The following is a 19,891-nucleotide window of genomic DNA, read 5'->3' as shown; positions in this document are numbered from 1 at the left end:
CTCTACACTGAAAACTACAGCACTCTGAAAAAAGAAATTGAAGAGGATATAAAAAAATGGAAAGATATCCCCTGCTCCTGGGTAGGAAGAATCAACATAGTGAAAATGGCCATACTACCAAAACTGCTATACACATTCAATGCAATGCCAATTGAAATTCCAACACTATATTTCACAGAGCTAGAAAAAAAAAATCCAAAAATTCATTTGGAACCATAAGAGACCTAGAATAGCAAAAGCCATTTTAGGCAACAGACACATGGCACCAGGTGTAACAATTCCCAATTTGAAACTATACTACAAAGCCACTGTGATAAAAACAGCATGGTACTGGCAAAGAAATAGGCCTGAGGATCAGTGGAACAGACTAGAAGACACAAAAACAAATGCAGATGTACTCAGCTACCTCATCTTTGACAAAGGAGCTGACCATCCTGGAGGAAAGATAGCCTCTTTAATAAATGGTGTTGGAAAAACTGGATGTCAACCTGCCACAGATTAAAATTAGACCCTTATCTTTCGCCATGCACTAAATTATAATTGCCTTCTCATTAGTGATTAATTTGTTTTCATCTAGGCTTACAAAAGGCAGTCTACAAACGTAAGTGTTTCGCCTAACTGTTGTTTGTACTGACCATATTGACATGAGGCTTGAGATCCACATTCTGCTTTTAGCTCTGCTATTAACTAGATGATGAGGCTTAGAGAAGTCACCTCTCTTGCTTCCAGCTTTCTTGCATACTGTAAAATGTGGGAATTTGCCATTTCTAGTACAGCTTCAAGTTAGATGATGCCAGTCTGAAGTTCAGGAAGCAATCCACTGATAGCCTGTGTTACATGACTGTAGAATATTCATAAAACTGGGAACACTTGTAACTGGATATAAGATTGACAGTTTAGAGCTACTAAGATCTAGGGAGGGATTGCCCGTGAGCACTTAGCCCTGAGGGCGTGGGTACTGAGAAGAGTGTACAGAACAGTTACAGTCTACTTACAAGTAGTAAGATAAAGTAGAGTAGGAGGCTAAGGATCCTTGTGAGGGGATCAGGGCACAGTAAAAGCAACAATAAGGGGAGAAGAGTCATTGGAAGTTTATTGTGTTTTACTTGAAGCCTTGTTTTTTGTTTCATTCAAAGTATAAATAAGAGCAATATCAAAATTTTATTGAATTGTATTTAATTCATCTGCTTTTCTCCCCCACCAAAAACAGTGATGAAGAAGAAAATTCTTATTTTGAAAATCTTAAATCACTTTAATAATACCCTAACTATAACTGTTGGGGGTCTTGAAAAAACTGTTTGGAGATGTTTAGACTTGTTTAAGAAGTGCTGGTGCCAGGGATTTAGCTCAGTGGTGCCGCTGCCTGCCTCTTAAGCACAAGGTCTTAAGTTCAAATCCCGGTAACAAAACAAAACAAAAAGAACTGATGAGGGATAATGCTAAGCAATTTCTATTCTTAGCACTTTGTCTGCTTTCCTAGAAGTGAGGGGCAGTTTTGAGGGTAAAGGTAAACTGCTTGGCTGTTCTGATTCCTTGGCTTAGTAACAACTGTATCAGGGAAGTTTCTCAAGGCAGTAGTACAGGCACTCCTGCTGAAATGTTGTATGCCCATACTGTGAGAAACAGGCTTCTAAAGAGCTAACCTCTGCCTTTTCCTGTCCTGTGTTGTCCTGTCCTGTCCTTTCCTTTCTTTGTTCCAGGGTTCAAACTCAGCTCCTTGTGCTTGCAAGGCAGGCGGTGGAACCACTATAAATCCCCGGCCCCAACCTCTACCTTTCTAAAGATCTTTCTCTTTTTTCTTTTTTGCAAGGCCAAAAATCAGGTAGATATTCAATAAAGATGGTGCTGTTATCAGTTCAAACACACATTTTGTCATAGAATACTGCATGGGACATTTAGAAAGCAAATATGTGTATGTTTTAAATGTTTTTAAAAGTGATTTCTAAACATGATCAAAGCAGAGGGATAGCGCAGTGATTCTGAGATATATTACAGTATGCCAACCTTGTAAAATCATGCCTCCTGTACTTTGATTTTCATAGAAAATTTGTCTTTAGCTTTTAAACTTACTTTGTCATGAAAGTGAGCTTAAGAAATTTTTACTTATTAAGCTTGCTTGGGATTCTAGCCTTGAATACCCTTAGAATATTAGATTCCCATAGGACTTCACTGTAAAATCTTTTCTGAATCTTTCTCAACATTTTGGAAATTTGAATTAATCCAAAAATTTAATGCTAAAGTGTAAATTCATGATTATTTTGAGCTTAATAGAGATGAATTGTATGCCTGTTCATCATTTTCTGAGGTATTTGAAGAAAAATAATTCCACTAGAACATTATGATCTTTCCCACAAAACAGTGTTAGGGATAGCCAGGATGGAAAGAGTTCATGCTCCTGTAATCCTGGCTGTGTAGGAATAGGGCAACTATAGAATTAAAATAGGTATTGCATGGGTGATGATGGCTGTGTAGAAATACAACCAAGCTTTTATCATCATTAGACTATCCCATTAAGTAAGCATTGGTATCTATTTTAAATGTTGAACCATTAATTCTTCAATTAATATCATTTGAAAAATCACTATCTTTCTTTTTTTGTTTTTTTTTTTTTGAGACAGGGTCTTGCTATATAGTTCAGGCTGGCCTTGAACTCTGTGTGGTCCAGGCTGGTCTTAACTCATGGTGAACTTCCTGCCTCAGCCTCCCAAGTGCTGGGACTACAGGTGTGCACCACCATGCTTGTCAAAAAGTCACTTTTTAAGAATAGAAAAAGATGATTACCTCAGAGAAGAGAGCCACATCCTGGATTAACGAATATATTCAAATCACTGAGTGGTGTGTTGAGAATTACTAGTAATCCATAGCTATATTTTTTCTTAAGATACAGGCAGTGGCGATGAACCTATGGTATGTGTGCCACAGCGGGCTGTTTGTATTATTAAAAGCTCTAAAAGGTTCACTCATTGATAAAGAGCATCAACTCCTACACAATGCTAATGGTTTTATTTGGCCAACAAGAGTGTCTTAAACAGGACTGATAATTCTCTTGGGGTTGTAGAAACCACTGGATATTTATACAAGACTCATTATTTTATTGTCACATTCAAATTTATATATCTGTCCTATTTTGAGAAAGCCCACAGATTAGTATTAGATATGCCATTAGTAACTGTTAAATATCTGTATATAAACAATCTGCATTGGCTTTAAATAGGTAGATTCATGCTTTAAGAAAAATGTACAACATCTGTTTTTTTATTTCATGCAGTTGCTGTGATTGGCTGATAAATATTTGTCAAAGAAAGAAAGAACTGAAAGCGCGCACAGTGTGGCTTGGATGTCCTGAGAAGTGTGAAGAGAAACATCCCAGGAATTCAATCAAAAATCAAAAATACAACATATTTACCTTTATACCGGGGGTAAGACCATTCATTCTTGAAGGCCAGTTTTATGTCAGAGCTGGCTAACTTCTTCATCTTTTGAAAGTGCCTGTGGAGATTCTAGCTTTATTATTATACTGTGTAGGATCCAAGTCAGCATCCTCCTGCTTTTGTGGTTTTCCTCTTTCAAATGATTGCTAAATAATTCATTTGTATTTTTTAATGACTGCATCAGAAAATTTACAATTTGATTATTGCCTTTAGTTGTTGATAAACATATTTATATTGTAGAAATACAGTAGTATAGACATAATGAAGACAAGCTAAATGAAATGATCAGGAAATAAGTCATAAATTTTGATGGTCTGGGGATATGTTTGAAGGAAAAAGTGGAATGCAGTGTTGAAAACCTGGCAATTTTACTTTCACAAAGAAAGTAAAACAAATATTTGTGAATATGTTATAGATGTCTTTGTTACTTCCCATAAATCTCATGCCTTGTAATAGCATTAAATCATTAGCAATCTTTAACTAGCTATTCTGTTAAATATAAATGCTGAAGTTGAAATATTTTATTACTTTGTTAGTGTTTCTGGATTAAATTAAAAAATTAGTGGAATTTTTAATTTTCATTTGTCATTTCCTATTTTAATAGATTTACGTATCTTTCTGAAGACAGAGGAAGGTAGTACTGATTATATTTCTTTCCTTTTTTTTTAATTTGTAGGATTTAGTTTTTCTGTGATTCTTTATTTTTGTAAGTTAGACCAACATGGTTCAGCTATTGAAAAAAATTCAGTCATCATACATCTGATTATATTTCTGTTTCATAGTTTCTGACACATTCTAGCTATTGACCATTACACTGTTTTGCCAGAAAAGCTCTTAATTATGTGGACTAAAAGTTGCTTTATAATTATTTGTTTTGCATGCTGGGGATTTACCCCAGGTCCTCATGCATGATATTCAGGGTTCTACCACAAAACTATATCCATGGCTCTATTTTATATATTTATATTTAAATAATCATATATTGGACATTGATTATTTCCCCCTCCCCAGTTCTCAATTCATTCACTGGTTGACAAGTGTTTGATATCTAATACACTTCTTTATTAAAACACAACACTAATGGTAGACAGTAAAGTATTGGTTAGAGTGGTTTTAAAATAGTGCAATTTAACTTTAATCAGCGTAGATTCACACAGGCTTCCCAGATTTGCTGTAACCTAAGAATAAACTGTTGATAGATCTGTACAATGGTTACCGTGTGCATGAATTTTTTGTTAGATTCTCTCTGAAATTAGTCTTTTCATCTAAAATGTAGTATTTTAGAAACATTCGGTAATTGCACAGTAGGAATTCTATGCCATTTTTTGCACAAATGGCAATTTCTGAATTGCTAATAGATATAATTTATAATGAGATTTTAAAGAAACTGCTGGGGAAAAGAGCTTTCTTTCCTGCTGTGATTAATTTATGAAATAATTCAAAACCATTTTAGACAGCAATTGAACATGATTATAAATATAAAAGTATTACCGGTGTAACTGATTTTTTTTTAGCCACAAACACAACTGTATGATGATGCAGATAACTTTATTATATACCAATAGTAGTTCCAGGCTCTTTAAGCCAATAATAAGTACTTAACCCATTGCTCAGCTCTTGTTGGAATTGCTGTGCCTTCCACCTTGGATAAGAAATGGCATTCAGGGAGATTTTGTTTTGCAAGTGTGTTTTTAATACTAATGTACTATTTGAATTATTCTCATCTACAGACATAAGGTTTATTCTAATTTTTAATTTAAATCTAATAATTTGAGGCATTGTAAATAGAGGTCTGTTAATATTCTACATTTTGAGTTTTCATTCTTAATGATAATTCTGTTTTAATTTAAAAATAAAGAAACATTCCATCTTTCCATTTCTTAAATTATATTGAGTGATAGAATTTATTCAATATTTGGAAGTAGTGTTAAATGTCACTTAAATGTCAATTACCAAAAGACCACACAGAATAGTATGTAGGTTGCTGTCTTCTTGAAAATCGGTCTATTAGTTACATATTTTTATATACTAATCATTTTTTTGTGTGTTTTGAGGGAGACAAATACAGGAGGTTATCTCATAGTTACACCATGCATGTTTGGCTTGTTCATTCAGTCTTTGTGAAGCGAAGATGTTCATGGTAAAAAGCATGGCTATCTTATTTAATTTTTGCCATTTTATAAAATAAGAGTAATATGATTTTTCTATTATAAGAGTTTCTGAGTTGGCATCAAATACACATTTGTATATTCATAGACTTGCTAATACTGGGAAGGTTATACTATCATTTACTTAATGTGTACATAAAGATTTATAGGTTGTGGAGACTAAAAATTTTAATAGAAGGAAAAAAAAAATCCTCTTAGTAAAGGATACTTTTATTATAGTAGAAAGGCCTTACTCTCTTTTTAAAATATTTTAGTTCAGGCCGGGGATTTAGCTCAGTAGTTCTGCTGCCTGCCTTGCAAGCACAAGGACCCAAGTTCGATCCCTGGTACAAAAAAAAAAAAATTCATAAAAAAATTTCCTGGTTTGTGTGATAGCCTTGGAAAGCAATGTCAAAATTAATGTTACCATGAATCAGATTTTTTTTCACTGTTTGGAAGAAATGTCATTATATATTTTGCTGAATGTAATTATTTAATTGAAGTTTTAATATTTTTTTGAAGGAATTGTGTTAATTTTCTCTTTTCCTTTTTAGGTTTTGTATGAACAGTTCAAGTTTTTCTTGAATCTCTATTTTCTGGTAGTATCCTGTTCACAGTTTGTACCTGCATTGAAAATAGGCTACCTGTACACCTACTGGGCTCCTCTGGTAAAATAAAAGACTTAAAAATTAGGCTAAATTATTCAATGTTTAGAATATAGTTATAAGAGTTGAGATGGTTAATAGATACAGTAAGTTGACCAGTTAAACATGATGTTGTTGCTCTGTATTGTTGAACTTTTAAAAAAAAGATTTCACTAAGTTTTATGACTTAATCCTTTTGAGCTCTGTAGGCATTGTAAAGCACTGTACTGCCTGAGACCTGCTGGCATCTGTAGATCCCCTTAGCTGAAGTTATAAAGTGTCCTATTTGGAACATTGAGTACTTGTCTTAAGGGTTGCTGGTCTGTCTGCCTGTCTCCCTCCCTTCTGTGCTACAGAACTATTAGCCGTGTTGCTGGGAGTTTTGGCTTCTGTTTAATTACTCTCTTGACACTCCATTGATGGTGAAAGTTCTAAAGTATTTGACTGCAATACAGATAACTTCTGGTTGATAATTCAGTGTAAAGTTTTTGAAAGGTCCATAGTGTTTATCATTTTCATTTTAAACATATTCTGTTTTAGTTTTATGCTGTTTGTTGGCAGCTTTTCTTAAGTTTCTAACTTGCATATATAATAGAAAAGTGTACTGCTTCCTTTTTAGTTATTATCATTATTATTATTATTATTTTTTTGTACCAGGGATTGAACTCATGACCTTGTGCTTGGGAGGCAGGTGCCATGCCACTGAGCTAAATCTCTGGTCCTTAGTTGTTCTTTTTTGGGTAGATGATCAGAGGAGTCTTGGCAGGACATACTGTGGGTGAAATGATTCCCACTGTGAAAGAGGAGTACAGGGAACTGGTGTCTCACCCTCCTGTCCACCCCACAATGTGTATCCTTCACATTGGATGGTTTGCTTTTGAGCTGATCTGTGCTGTCTTGTACAAGCCCCTCCCCCCACCTAGAAATTCTTTACTAGTAAAGCAGAGAGGGCTAGAACCCTTGATACAGCACAGGACCAGTGGATTTGTCAAAAAGCATTTTCTGCATCTATTGATATGAACACGTGTTTTTTGTCTTCTGTTTATGCGTGTATTACATTTATTTAAGTATGTCTGACCATTCTTGCAACCCTGGGATGAAACTTATTTGGTCATGATGTCTGATCTTTTGATCTCTTGCATTCTATTTGCAAATATCTTATGAGGATTTTTGCATCTATATTTATTGAGGAGGTTGGCCTGTAGTTTTCTTTCTTAGTTTGTTCTTTGTGGTTTTGGGATCAGAGTGATGGTGGCTTCTAGAAATGATTTTGGAAGTGTTGGTGACACAGTATCTTTTAAAGGTTTTGTAGAATTTAGCATTGAATCTATCAGGTCCTCAGCTTTTCTTAGTTTGTAAATTTTTTACTACTGCATTTGTTTCATTGGTTATTATTAAATTGTTCAAAATTTTTATGTTTTCTTGGTTTAATGGTGATAATTCATATGCATCTAGGCATTGTCCATTTCTTTAAGCTTTTCCAGTTTGTTAGAATACAATTTTTCATAATAGTATCCATTGTGATTTTCCCTTTTTCATTTCTAATTGCATTGATATGAGTCTTTTCTTTGTTGTTTTGTTAAAGGTATGTTGTGTTTATTCATTGACTCTCTGTATTTTTTTTTGTCTCAATTCCATTAATTTTCACTCTAATTTTGGTTTGGGCTTGAATGTTTGTTTGTTTCAAGCATCTTAAGGTTCTTCATGAGGTTATTTATTTAAGCCCTCTCTGTTTTTCTTTTCTTTTTTTGGTAATAGGGATTGAATTTGGGTCCTTGTGCTTGCAAGGCAGGTAGTGGAACAACTGAGCAAATCCCAGCCTCTCTTTTTCTAATGTAAGCATTGATTTCAGTAATTCTGCTGTCTTCTCCTGGGAATTTCTCCTGTGACCCATAGGGTATTCCAGAGTGTGTTAGTAAGTTTCTAGGTGTTTCTAAATTTTCTGTAGTTTCTTTTTTGACTGATTATAGTTTCATTGTACTATGGTCTGATATTAAACATTGGATTATTTTTATTTTTTTAACATTTATTTAAGCAGGGTTTGTAGACTAGCATATGCTTTATTTTAAAGAAAGTTCCTTGTGCTGCTGAGAAGAATGTATATTCTCTTGCAGGGTAGAAAACTAGAGATAACTATTAAGTCCTTTGTTCAAAGGTTTGGTTCAGCTCTGATATTCTTTTATTGATTTTTATCTTTAATTGATCTCTGCATAAGTGGGGTATTAATGTCCCTTGCTATGAATATATTAGTGTTTATTTAGTCTTTTCTTCCACCCATATTTGTTTTATGAAGATAGGTGCTACAGTATTTGGTGGATTATTCACTTAACTACTATGTAGTGTGACTTTCTTTGTTCTGATCAGTTATAGCTTGAAGTTTACTTTGAGAGTAAAATTGCTACCCCTGTTTGTGTTGGGGTCCCAGTGCATGAAATACTGTTTTGTATTCTTAGATTTTTATTCTATAACTATCTTTCTGAATTGGATGAGTTTCTTGAATGCAGTAGACTGTTGGATTGTTTTTTGATCCAGTTTGCCAATCTGTGTCTTTTAATTGGAGAGTTGAGGCCATTAACATTGAAAGTTTTTAGTGAGAGGTATTAATTCCTATCACTGTGCTCTTTCTCTGTAGATAACTCCTTTCTTTTCTTTTTTTTTTTTTTGGATTATCTATTTACCTTGCTTTTATTTATTCATTCCATCTGGATTTCTGGCTTTGTTGGCTTCATCCTACTGAGGAGAGGGATAATGAACCTTTTACAGCTTTCAATGACACAAGAGTTCACTGCAGCACACGAGTCGCAGGTTTACCACCACTGGTCTAGGATATTCTTAAGTGTGTTTAGAGTGCTGGTTTGGTATTTATAAATTTCTTGAGTTTTTCTTTTTCCTAGAATGTTCTTATTTTTCCATCTATTTTGAAAAAATTTTGCTGGCTCTGTTAATTTGGATTGGAAGTTACTTGCTTTTAGGGCATGAAATACTTCATTTCAGGCTCTTCTGGCCTTTAATAAAGGTTTGTATTGAGATGTCTGCTGTAATTCTAGTGGATTTACCTTTATGTGTGGTTTCTTTTGCTTTTCTCTGACAGCCTTTGAAATTTTGTTCTTTTGTTGGACATCTGGCATTTTAATTAAAATGTGGCACAGGGAACTTCTTTTTTTTATTCATGGTTTGTATTCTGTAAGCCTTGCTTGCATGTTGAATTCTTTCCTCATACTTGGGAAGTTTTCTATTATGATTTCTGTGAGCAAATTCATTATTCCTTGTATGCTGAATTCCAGTTTCTCTTTAACTCAGGTTAGCCTTAGGTTGGTCTTATTAGGGGTGTCTAGTAGCTGTTGAATTTTTGTTTTATTGCCATATTTAAGACTACTCTCAGTAATTCATTTCAACTTACCATTTTGTCCTTGATTTCAGAAACTCTGTCTAAACATTGGTCATTTCTGCAATATATGAATTCTATATACTTTTTTATGCCTGGTAGTTTTGTCTCAGACCGTTTTGAGGTCTCTATATCCAGGTGAATTGACAATGTTTTGAAAGTTTTTGTTTATCCCATAGCCCTATTGATCATTTTGTATGATAATTCCATGAGCTCTTTTGGGTTATGTCATCTTTGAACTTGCCAAATTTTTTTTGTCTTCTTTCACCACTTCACAGAGCTTCATTATGGGTGTTTGCTTTTCTCACTTTTGGTGCTTGCTAGTTCTGCCTTGGGAGGGTTGGGAGATCATGATGGGCATTTTGTTGTCATTTTCCCACATGTTCTTGTGTGTATGTATATGGTATATGTAAGTATATCTTTATATTCTTTTTGTTCTTTATATTTTTGTGCTGAGTGTTGAGGTCAAGTAGAGTGAGGAGAGACTATAGTTAATATGAAGATCTTTTTAGTTGGAGTCTTCCTTCCATCGATATTACAACAGATAATGTTCATCCCTTTTGCTATTAAATTAAAATGATATTTGGACCCATTACATTATGGGAGAAGAGAATTATTACTGGTTATAATAGTGTCAACAGATCTGAGAACCTTATTTATATGAGTTAACATGTTCCTGTTAGCATGAACCACTGGTGCTACATGCATGACTGTCGCATCAGCAGCTTGAACCACTCACTGGTATTTAGCTATTTGGCATCAGGCAGTGGAATTCAAATCATAGCCACCTGGCAGCAAGACATGAAGTATGATCTTGTTGTGAACATGTTAAACCTTGAATTTATAGTTTTTGCCTTTATCAATAACCTTTCTAACCTCTGCTGTTTTGTTACTTAGTGGTTAGTCTGTCATGTGGAAGAAGGGAGGGGCAAAGATCGGGGATGAGTGAAAGAGGAGTGTAGGTCAGTAAGATGAGCTGTAAATAGTAGAAATAATAATAGGTAACAAAAAGATGGATTTGGGATCAAATTCTGTTAGAGGACTTTTATTTGGGAGTGAAGGATTAATATTGAGGGCTGTAAGAAGATATTTGTGGAGACAGGGTGGGGATGTAGGAGGAGCGAAGTGTAAATAGAGATTAAGGGATGCTACAAGGTTGTCAGAATCTGTTGATTTATTTGTGCACATATAAGATAGAAAAGAGGCAAGAGAGAACAAGGAACCAGGAAAGATGAAGAGGAACAAAAGGAATAGAATATAAATATTCCTTGTTTAACAACCTACCTGTTTAATGACTATTTGGATTTACCACTGAGGAGCGCTATTCATACTTAAAACCCACCACTTGAATTTATGACCTGTCTTTATTTTTTTCACTTTTGTACATCTTGCTTATAGAGCCTCAGTGTCTTTTTTTGTACATCATAGCTTGTTTGTATAGTACTATAGCTGATTGCACTGTGCAGTTCTGTAGTTTTATGTTCTAATTGTACGGCATGTAAGAGTTATGCAAATAAAAACAAAACATCAAATTGGAATTTCCTTTGACTATTCTGAATATTATAATGTACGTACTATATATTCCTCATTTAGTGACCAATTCATGTGATGACCTAGGTGCAGGAATAGAGTGTGGTCCTAAATGAGGACGCTCTGTAAATAGGTTTATAAAAGGTTAAAATGAGATAAGATGGAAGATCTGGGGAAGAGTGAAATTTAGGAAAAAAACTTGAAGCATTTGAAAAATGGAAGATATAAGTAAATACTATTGTACAGATGCTAGAGTTAAAGAAAAGAAATAGGGAGGTGAAAAGAGAGAGAAATTAGCTAATCAAAGCAAAAGAAAAGAACACAGTAACAACTTTTGGAAGTGTGAGAAGACCCTGAGGGGATTGAATTTAAGACCTTGTGCTTGCAAGGCCCAGAAGGTGCCACTGAGCTAAATCCCCACCTTCCTTTTATGTTATGCTTTCTGTGACTGGAAGACAAATAGAGTGAGGAAGAAAAACTTACTCATCATCTGAAGAAATACTCTAAGAGGATAAAGTTGATTTTCTTTTCTTCTTTAGCCTTTTCTTGAGCTTATATAATATTTCTTGTTTTTAATTTTGTTTTCTGCTTTTCTTCCTTTTTAACTTGTTTTTCTCTTAATTCCAAAGATTTCTGCATGTATTTATGAAGCTTCTCTAAAGCATTCTTTTCATTTTTAAAAATACCATCCAAAGCCAAAGCTTTCTCATAGTACCTTTCAGCATTTAAAAATATTTCTTCTTCTAACTGCTCTCCTCTTTCTATAAGTGTCTGGTAGAGGTGTTTTCTTATATTCCTGGGAGTGGAACAGTTTTCTAATGCAAATTCAAAATCTTCTTTTTTCTTTGTTCATACTTCCTTTGGTTGTGTGTAATGCTCCACAAACTACCAAAGCTTGCACATTTCATCTATTTCCAGGGCTTTATTGTAATCATTCATAGCATCCACATGTTGTTCAACCTTAAAATAATCAGCTCTAATCTCACATTTTAAAACCCAAGGTTCAGACTATTTCATTTTTAGTGCTGAAGCAAAATCATCCTCAGAGACATTTTTGCTTTGTAGGACTCTCATTAAAGATGGTAGATTAGATGCATCTCTTCCTAATTTTTCTAAGAGGAATTCAACTACTCCTGGATCAGTAAATCCTAGGGTGCATGGCGTGCTATTTTTATAGAACTCTAAGCAATTATTATTTAGTTTAGCACTCCTCCTGTATAACAAAAGAAACTCTTCAGAAATAATTACACCTAGTTTAATACAATATAGATGTGGTAGAAGAGATGAGCTATATACAGAGATACTACAAGCTTTTCATGGTACCTATCAATATCCTTGATTCCAGTGTGATTTCTGAATGGGCTAGGTCTCATGATGCTACTTCCTAAATTATACCATGACAAAAACAAATTCCTAAATGGAGCTAATTCTTCTAATTACTGTATCACCATGCTCAATATCTCAGAAAAATAGTGCTCTCTGATCTATGCTAGGTGTCTCTTGTTACTTGCTGTAAAGGTGGCATGACTGCAAAATAGTCTTCATTGTCTTCATGAACTTTAGGAGTTTTGGGTGCCTCTGATCTTTAGAAGTGCAGAGCCTCTCTTTTGGAGATGAATTTTTGTATTTCATTCTTGTCAAATCTCTTTCCTGCCCCGTGAATGCTGCTGGTACGGTGGATCTCAGGCAGGCCTAGCCAGTGACCCAGCAACACTCCAGAAGTGTAGATTGTTTTGGTGTTTGCTCCAGAACAGGGAGAACAAAGGACAGCCCATGGCAATTCAGTGACTGCCACAGAAGGTCTCAATGTATGACAAGAGGTGGTAGACCCAATAGCTAGTGGCTGCTAGGCCCTGGTTTAATGCTCCCTGAATACATTTTCTCCCCTCTCTTCCTCCCTTCCTTCCCTCCCTCCCTCCTTCCTTCCTTTTTCTTTGTCTCTTTCTTTTTCCATTGCTAACTCTAGTTCTAGTAATGAGGTTTTGTTTTGTTTTGTTTTGGTACTGGGGATCAAACTTGGGACCTTGTGCTTGCGAGGTGGGCAGCAGAACCACTGAGCTAAATCCCCGGCCCTCCAGTAATGAATTTTTACTCATTTTCTTTTACTCGTGTCTGTAATTATAGATTCTTGGATAACTACTTTGGTTTTTCATTGCTGCTTTGTCATAATAAGTTGTCAAGCTTGGAGAAGTCGACCAAAATTGCATATAGAGTATTTTTCACTCTGTCAGGGAAACATTTCATTGAAACATAAAATCTCTTTTGTTCTTAAAGTATGCTTCATATAGTTAACACCATTCTTAATGGTAAAAGACTGTTTTGCCCCTAAGATCAGAAACAATGGTTTCTGCTCCTGTTATTTCTATTTAATGTTGTATTGAAGGTAAGGAGACTAGCAGCTAAGTAAGAAATGAAATAAAAGGCATGTAGATTGAAAGGAAGGAAAGCTAGCTATATGCATAGATAGATTCATCTTACATATTAGAAAACCTGTGGAATCCACATAAAAATATTGGACCTAGAAAGTGAATTATCAGGGTTGCAAGATACAAGATAAATATACAAAAATCATTATATATTTATATACTAGCAGTGACCATCTGAAGATGAAATTAGGATAACAATTCTGCTTACAATAACATAAAAAAGAAATATACTTTGAAATTTAACTAAAGTCTGAGATTACATATTAAAACTGCAAAGCATTTTTTAAAAACTTGATATAAATGTATGGAAAGTTATCCCCTGTTCAAAACTTACTGTTTTATGATGATAGCATTCTCCAAATTGATCTAAACTCCAGTTGGCTTTTTTTTTTTTCCAGAACTTGACAATTAGATTCTAAAATGGATATGAAAATGCAAGTGATTCATTTAAGTACATTCTAGCAGTAGTAAATCAAAGTTGGAGGACTCACATATTTCAAGACAGAGTAGTACTGATGGAAAAAAGATAAACTTACAAATCAGTGGAATATAATTGAGAGCCCAAAAATAAGCCTTTAATTTATGACAAGCTGATTTTTGAGAAGGATACCAACACAGGTGTATGGAGAAAGAATAGTCTTTTCAAGAAAAGATATTCAAACCAACTGTGAAAGAACCAAGTTGGACCCCTTCCTCACACTGAACATAAAAAGTAATTTAAAATGGATTATAGAACTAAATGTAAGAGTTTTTTAAAACTCTTAGAAGAAAGTAGCAAAGTAAATCTTTGTGACCTTGAATATTAAAAGAAAAAGTAAAAATAAGTAAATTGGATTTTATCAAAATTTTAAAAACTTGTTCATCAGAGGACACCATGAAGAAAGTAAAAAGATAACTCAGATTGGGAGAAAATATATGATTATATGTATTAATATTTATCTAGGAAGGCATTTGTATTCAGAATAAATACAATAAAAAATGAGAACCAAGACTGTTGTGTAAAGGTACAAGATCCCAATGCTGAATGTAATTGTACTCTATACCTAAAATGTACCAATAAATACAATAACTCAGAACTCATAAACTAAAAGATAACTCAGCAAAAATCAATGAAGGATTTGAATAGATATATATCCCCAAAAGATACCCAAGTGGCCTGTAAACACGTTGAAAGATGGTTTCATCATCATTGTCATTAGGAAAGTGTAACTTAAAACCATAAGGTACTATTTCATACCTTGTCAGCTTATTACAGTCAAAAAAGAAGAGAGTAAGGAGTTGGTAAGGATGTTGTGAGATTGGAACCCTCATACTTTGATGGTTGGATTGTAAAGTGATACATCCATTATGGAAAACAGGTTGGCAATTCCTCAAAATACTGAAGATAGTATTACCATGCCACCTGGAATAAGTAAATCCATAAAGATGAAAGTAGATTAGCTTTTGCTAAGGATTAAGGGGAGGAGGAAATGAGAGATGACTGCTAATGAGTATTGGGGTTTCTTTTTGTGATGATAATATTGTAAAATTGAATGATGGTGATGATCGTACAGTTCTATGAAGGTATTAAAAACAGTGAATTATGTACTTTGATAGAATTAAGTTCATGACTTAAAGCACGACTAAAGCAAGATGAAGGTGCACTTATAAATGTACCTGTACTTTCCAATGCAGATGTTTATAGAATGCACTATGTAGGAAAATTAATCATTGTTAAAATCATACCTGGGTATTGTTTTATGTTCCTAAATTCTTAATTCTTGCAAAAAGATTTAGATTTTGGAATTCTTTAAGATTTCTATGTGGTCATTGTTAATTTGGTATTTGAATGCCTGAGTGTTCTAAATATGACTCATGGGTTTTCCTTTAGGTTACTAAATATTTCTTAATGTTTGAAGTAGGTATGATAGAACTTATAATTTTTCTTAGTTATTTTAAATTAAAGTCTGTAAACCATACTATGTATTATTTTCCTTTGTGGTGTTTCATTGTTTCTTTTTGTGTTTCATTTTGTTTTAGAGAATGATATAAATTGAAGGAAAAAAGTAAAACTAAATAATTTTCCCATGACTATTTGTTAAAATTCTGTTTTCTAAAGTACCTTATTTTATTTTGTTTTTTAGGGCTTTGTTTTGGCAGTTACTATCACACGTGAAGCAATTGATGAATTTAGGCGTTTTCAGCGAGATAAAGAAGTGAACTCACAGCTTTATAGCAAGCTTACAGTAAGAGGTTAGCAAGACATTTTTAATTCTACTTAGCATTTGTATAATGCAATTATCATTTTAGAGTTAATTTAATAAAATAAAACATCCTAATTTCTGTTCTTGAAAATAGCTTTATATGATAATAATATGCTATCCAATTTTCTTATATAATGCATGCAATTCTGGGGTAGATATTATTTTCTAGACACTTAGATTTGTGTGTATGATTTATATGTATGTGTTTATTATATATACATACAAATGTGTGCATAAATGTACATGCATATACTAAAATTATATAACGTGTTCTATTAAAATAGACACGTGAAACTCAACATATATATACACATACACACACACACACTTTCTGTAATGTGTAGTATCACTTTATCTAAAATCTAAAATCTAAAATTTTAACATATTTATAAAGGTCCAACATCTACATCATGGTGTTAATTATACTTTAGTAAAATAGCCTGTGATGACCTGAAATAAATGTTATGATCTAATAAGATAATGGCTACATCCTTATTGCTCTTGTCTTTGTTCAGAAATTTAATGTTTTTTTAGCCTAAATTCTTAAAGAGCTTGTCTACCTGATTTTCCATAATAGAAAAAATAAGCCAGGAAACTAGGAAACAAATGGAGGAAGTTATTACATATAGTCACTGTAAAACAGAAAAGTGACCATGCATTGGCATTAAAGGAGACACTCAAACACTAAATGAAAATGCAAACCAAACCCAAGATACTACCTCACATCCCCTACAAGAAACACAGTCTGTTTAAAAATGAATTTCAGAGTAGGATTTGTATCTTCTGCATATATGTGGACATGTACGATGAATTATTTACGTGAAATAATCCCTTCAAAGTTGTTCACTTTAACAGCTCATTGAACTGTATACCACATATCATAAAATTCATTCACTTAAAATATTCAGTGCATTGAATTTGGTGTATTCATAAAGTTGTTCAACCATCATCATCATCTATTTTTAGAATATTAACATTTGAAAAAGAAGCCCTGAATACATGAGCAGCCATTCCTATATCTTCCTCCTTCCTTCCCCACCCAAGCCCAAGAACCACTACTTTCCTTTATGCATCTGTGGTTTTTACTTATCCTGACTTTCAACTGGAAGCATATATTTGATTGTTTGTTACTTACTTCTTTCATTTGGTGTATTTTCAGGGTTCATCCATGTTGTAGCAAGGATGAGTGCTTTTATTTCTTTTTGCTGACAAATTACATTCTACTGTATGATATACCCTATTTTGTTTACTTGGATGGAAGGTTGTTTTACTTCGTAACTATTACAAAATAGAAACAACCTTCCATCCAAGTGAGCAAACTTAATGAATGTACCAAATTCAATGCACTGAATATTTTAAGTGAATGAATTTTATGATATGTGGTATACAGTTCAATGAGCTGTTAAAGTGAACAACTTTGAAGGGATTATTTCACGTAAATAATTCATAGTACATGTGCACATATATGCAGAAGATACAAATCCTACTCTGAAATTCATTTTTAAACAGACTGTGTTTCTTGTAGGGGATGTGAGGTAGTATCTTGGGTTTGGTTTGCATTTTCATTTAGTGTTTGAGTGTCTCCTTTAATGCCAATGCATGGTCACTTTTCTGTTTTACAGTGACTATATGTAATAACTTCCTCCATTTGTTTCCTAGTTTCCTGGCTTATTTTTTCTATTATGGAAAATCAGGTAGACAAGCTCTTTAAGAATTTAGGCTACCTATTTTCCTGATTGGCTGCCATATTTCCACTATCTTATCTTACACTCAAGAAGCTAAAAGAAGCCATGACAAAATTGCTAAAAGATGTTAGGAGAGTGGTGTATGAACAAGTAGACAATATCAGTAAAGGTATAGAAATTGTGAAAAGGACTCGAATTATGGAGCTGAAAAATATCATAAATGACAAAAACCTTATGGAGATTTTAGTAACTGATTTAAGCAGGCTGAAGAATGAGTGACCTTGAGTCTAGATTAGTTGAAATATCCAGATTAAGGAGCAGAACAAATGAAAAAAAAATGAGCAGCTCTTCACAGACCTGTGGAACAATGTAAAGTGTACCAATGTACGTGTAATGGGAATCTTGTGAAGGGCAGAAAATAAGGAAGGAATATGGCTAGACACACGTGGATATATTCAGGAAGTTCACTGAGCCGCAAGAAGGACAAATAGAAAGATATTTGTACTGAGACACATAGTCAGACTGTTGAAGAAGACCAAAAGAACATGCTGAAAGCAGAAAGAGAAAAGCAATTAGTCACAAGTGTATTCATTAAGATCACAGAGGCCATAAAGTTCTGAAGGGAATGAGACTGTTTTAAAAGTGATGAAGAAAGAAAAAAGATGTTTACTAAGAATCGTATATATCGTAAAACATTCCCAGATAAACAAAAATAGATGGGCATTTAAGAACATTATCAAAAAAGTGAAAAGGTGACTTAACAGAATGGGAGGAAACATTTATAAATCATATATTTGATAAGGTCCCAGTATCCAGAATATGTAACAGTGTCTAATTTAAAAATGGGCAAATGAATCTGAGTAGACATTTCTCTAAAGAAGATAGATAGAGAAGAAATGGCTAAGAAGCACATGAATCCATGCTCAAGTGGCATTATTAGTTCCTAAGGAATTGTCCACCCAAACCACAATGAGATGTTACCACATACCACTAGGTTTGCTGTCATTAAAAAATTGTAAATTAAGTGTTGGATAGGATCTAGAGAAATTAGAATTCTGATACCTTGCTTTTGGGAATATAAAATGTTTTAATTTAGTAGCTATGGAAAATATTTTTGTAATTTTTCACATAATTAAACATATTTAAAAGAAAGACCCAACCACTTTTGTTCATGTTCATTATAGCATTGTTCACAATATCCAAAAGTTGATAACAGCCTAAATGTTCTCAGTGGATGAATGAATGAACAAATTGTTATATTCTTCTGATGGAATGTTATTCAGGAATGAAAGTTTGATACATGCTACAACATGGATGAAGTTTGAAAACATTATGCTATGTAAAGAAGCTAGACACAAAATGCCACATATTGTATTTTGTTGACGTGAAATAGTCCGAATAGGTAAGTTAATGGAGGTAGTGTACAGATAGTGGTTCCCATGGCCTGGGGAAAGAAAAGAACAGGGAGCAATTGCTTATAGGTGTGGGATTTCTTTCTGTGGTGATGAGACTATTTTGGAACTTAATAGTATTGGTTGTACAGCAATATGGATGTAGTAATTGGCACTGAGTTATACACGTTAAAATATAGTAATTGTATTTTTATGTCATTTCCACCTAAAATGGTTTTTCTTTTTTTTTTTTTGGTACTGGGGATTGAACTTGGGTCCTTGTGCTTGTGAGTCAGGAAGTGGCACCACTGAGCTAAATTCCTGGCCCTTTCCACCTAAAATGGTATAAAATGTTGAGGAAGATATATCACTTATCCTTTTTTATACTCCTGAAGTACTTCAACTTAAATACTTTAAAAATAAATTTCAGTAATTTTATATCAAATATATATGCAAATGTACTTTTTTTGTTTTGAACCGGGAATCGAACTTAAGACCTTGCACTTGAGAGACAGGTGCCGGAACCACTGAGCTAAATCCCTGGCCCAGAAATCTATTTTTTAAGAAATTGTCATTGTTGGTGATCTAAGAAGTAGATGTTTTACATGTGGACAAGGTCAGTGGTAGCTACATCTGACTTTCTTATCTGTCAGATAACATCTGTAATACTTAAGAGTCATTATGGTCCAAGGTAGGTTAGTATCATCTCCAAGTCACAAAGGAGAAACCTGAGGCTAATGCTAAATAACTTGTATAAATCACAGCAAGTGATACAGAAGTGCTGGTACTTCAACCTAGGTTATTCTTTCAATCCAGTGGTCTGCCATCTGTGTACATTGCATTATGGGTGATTATTTTTATGCAGATATTTGTTAAGTAAAATATAATGTATAAACACTTAATATATAAAAATGTGTATGTATTTGTTTAATTTTTTGGGTCAAGAATGTTTGCTGTTTAGTTTCTAATATTTCACAATAACCTATTTTTTGAATGACAGATTTTTTTT

At 33.7% G+C, this 19,891-nt stretch overlaps 1 protein-coding gene and 1 pseudogene across 7 annotated transcripts in view; one reads left to right on the top strand and one right to left on the bottom strand.

Moving 5' to 3' along the window:
- Atp9b (ATPase phospholipid transporting 9B (putative)) overlaps positions 1-19,891 on the top strand; it is a 278,807-nt gene that overhangs the window by 27,311 nt on the left and 231,605 nt on the right. For 6 of the 7 annotated variants that reach the window (XM_010605560.3, XM_010605556.3, XM_033757511.1 and 3 more), the window contains exons 3-5: positions 3,269-3,419; positions 6,133-6,246; positions 15,687-15,795. In XM_010605560.3, coding sequence (XP_010603862.1) covers positions 3,269-3,419; positions 6,133-6,246; positions 15,687-15,795 — 374 coding nt within the window. The remainder of the gene's footprint in view (positions 1-3,268; positions 3,420-6,132; positions 6,247-15,686; positions 15,796-19,891) is intronic. The other variant, XM_010605561.3, reaches the window with a different exon arrangement.
- Positions 11,221-12,943, bottom strand: LOC104849256 (annotated as a pseudogene).

The sequence above is a fragment of the Fukomys damarensis genome, unplaced genomic scaffold, assembly GCF_012274545.1.
Source record: "Fukomys damarensis isolate Sample0158 unplaced genomic scaffold, DMR_v1.0_HiC HiC_scaffold_30, whole genome shotgun sequence".
In the NCBI taxonomy this organism is placed as follows: domain Eukaryota; kingdom Metazoa; phylum Chordata; class Mammalia; order Rodentia; family Bathyergidae; genus Fukomys; species Fukomys damarensis.
This window is presented reverse-complemented; position numbering and strand designations above follow the sequence as displayed.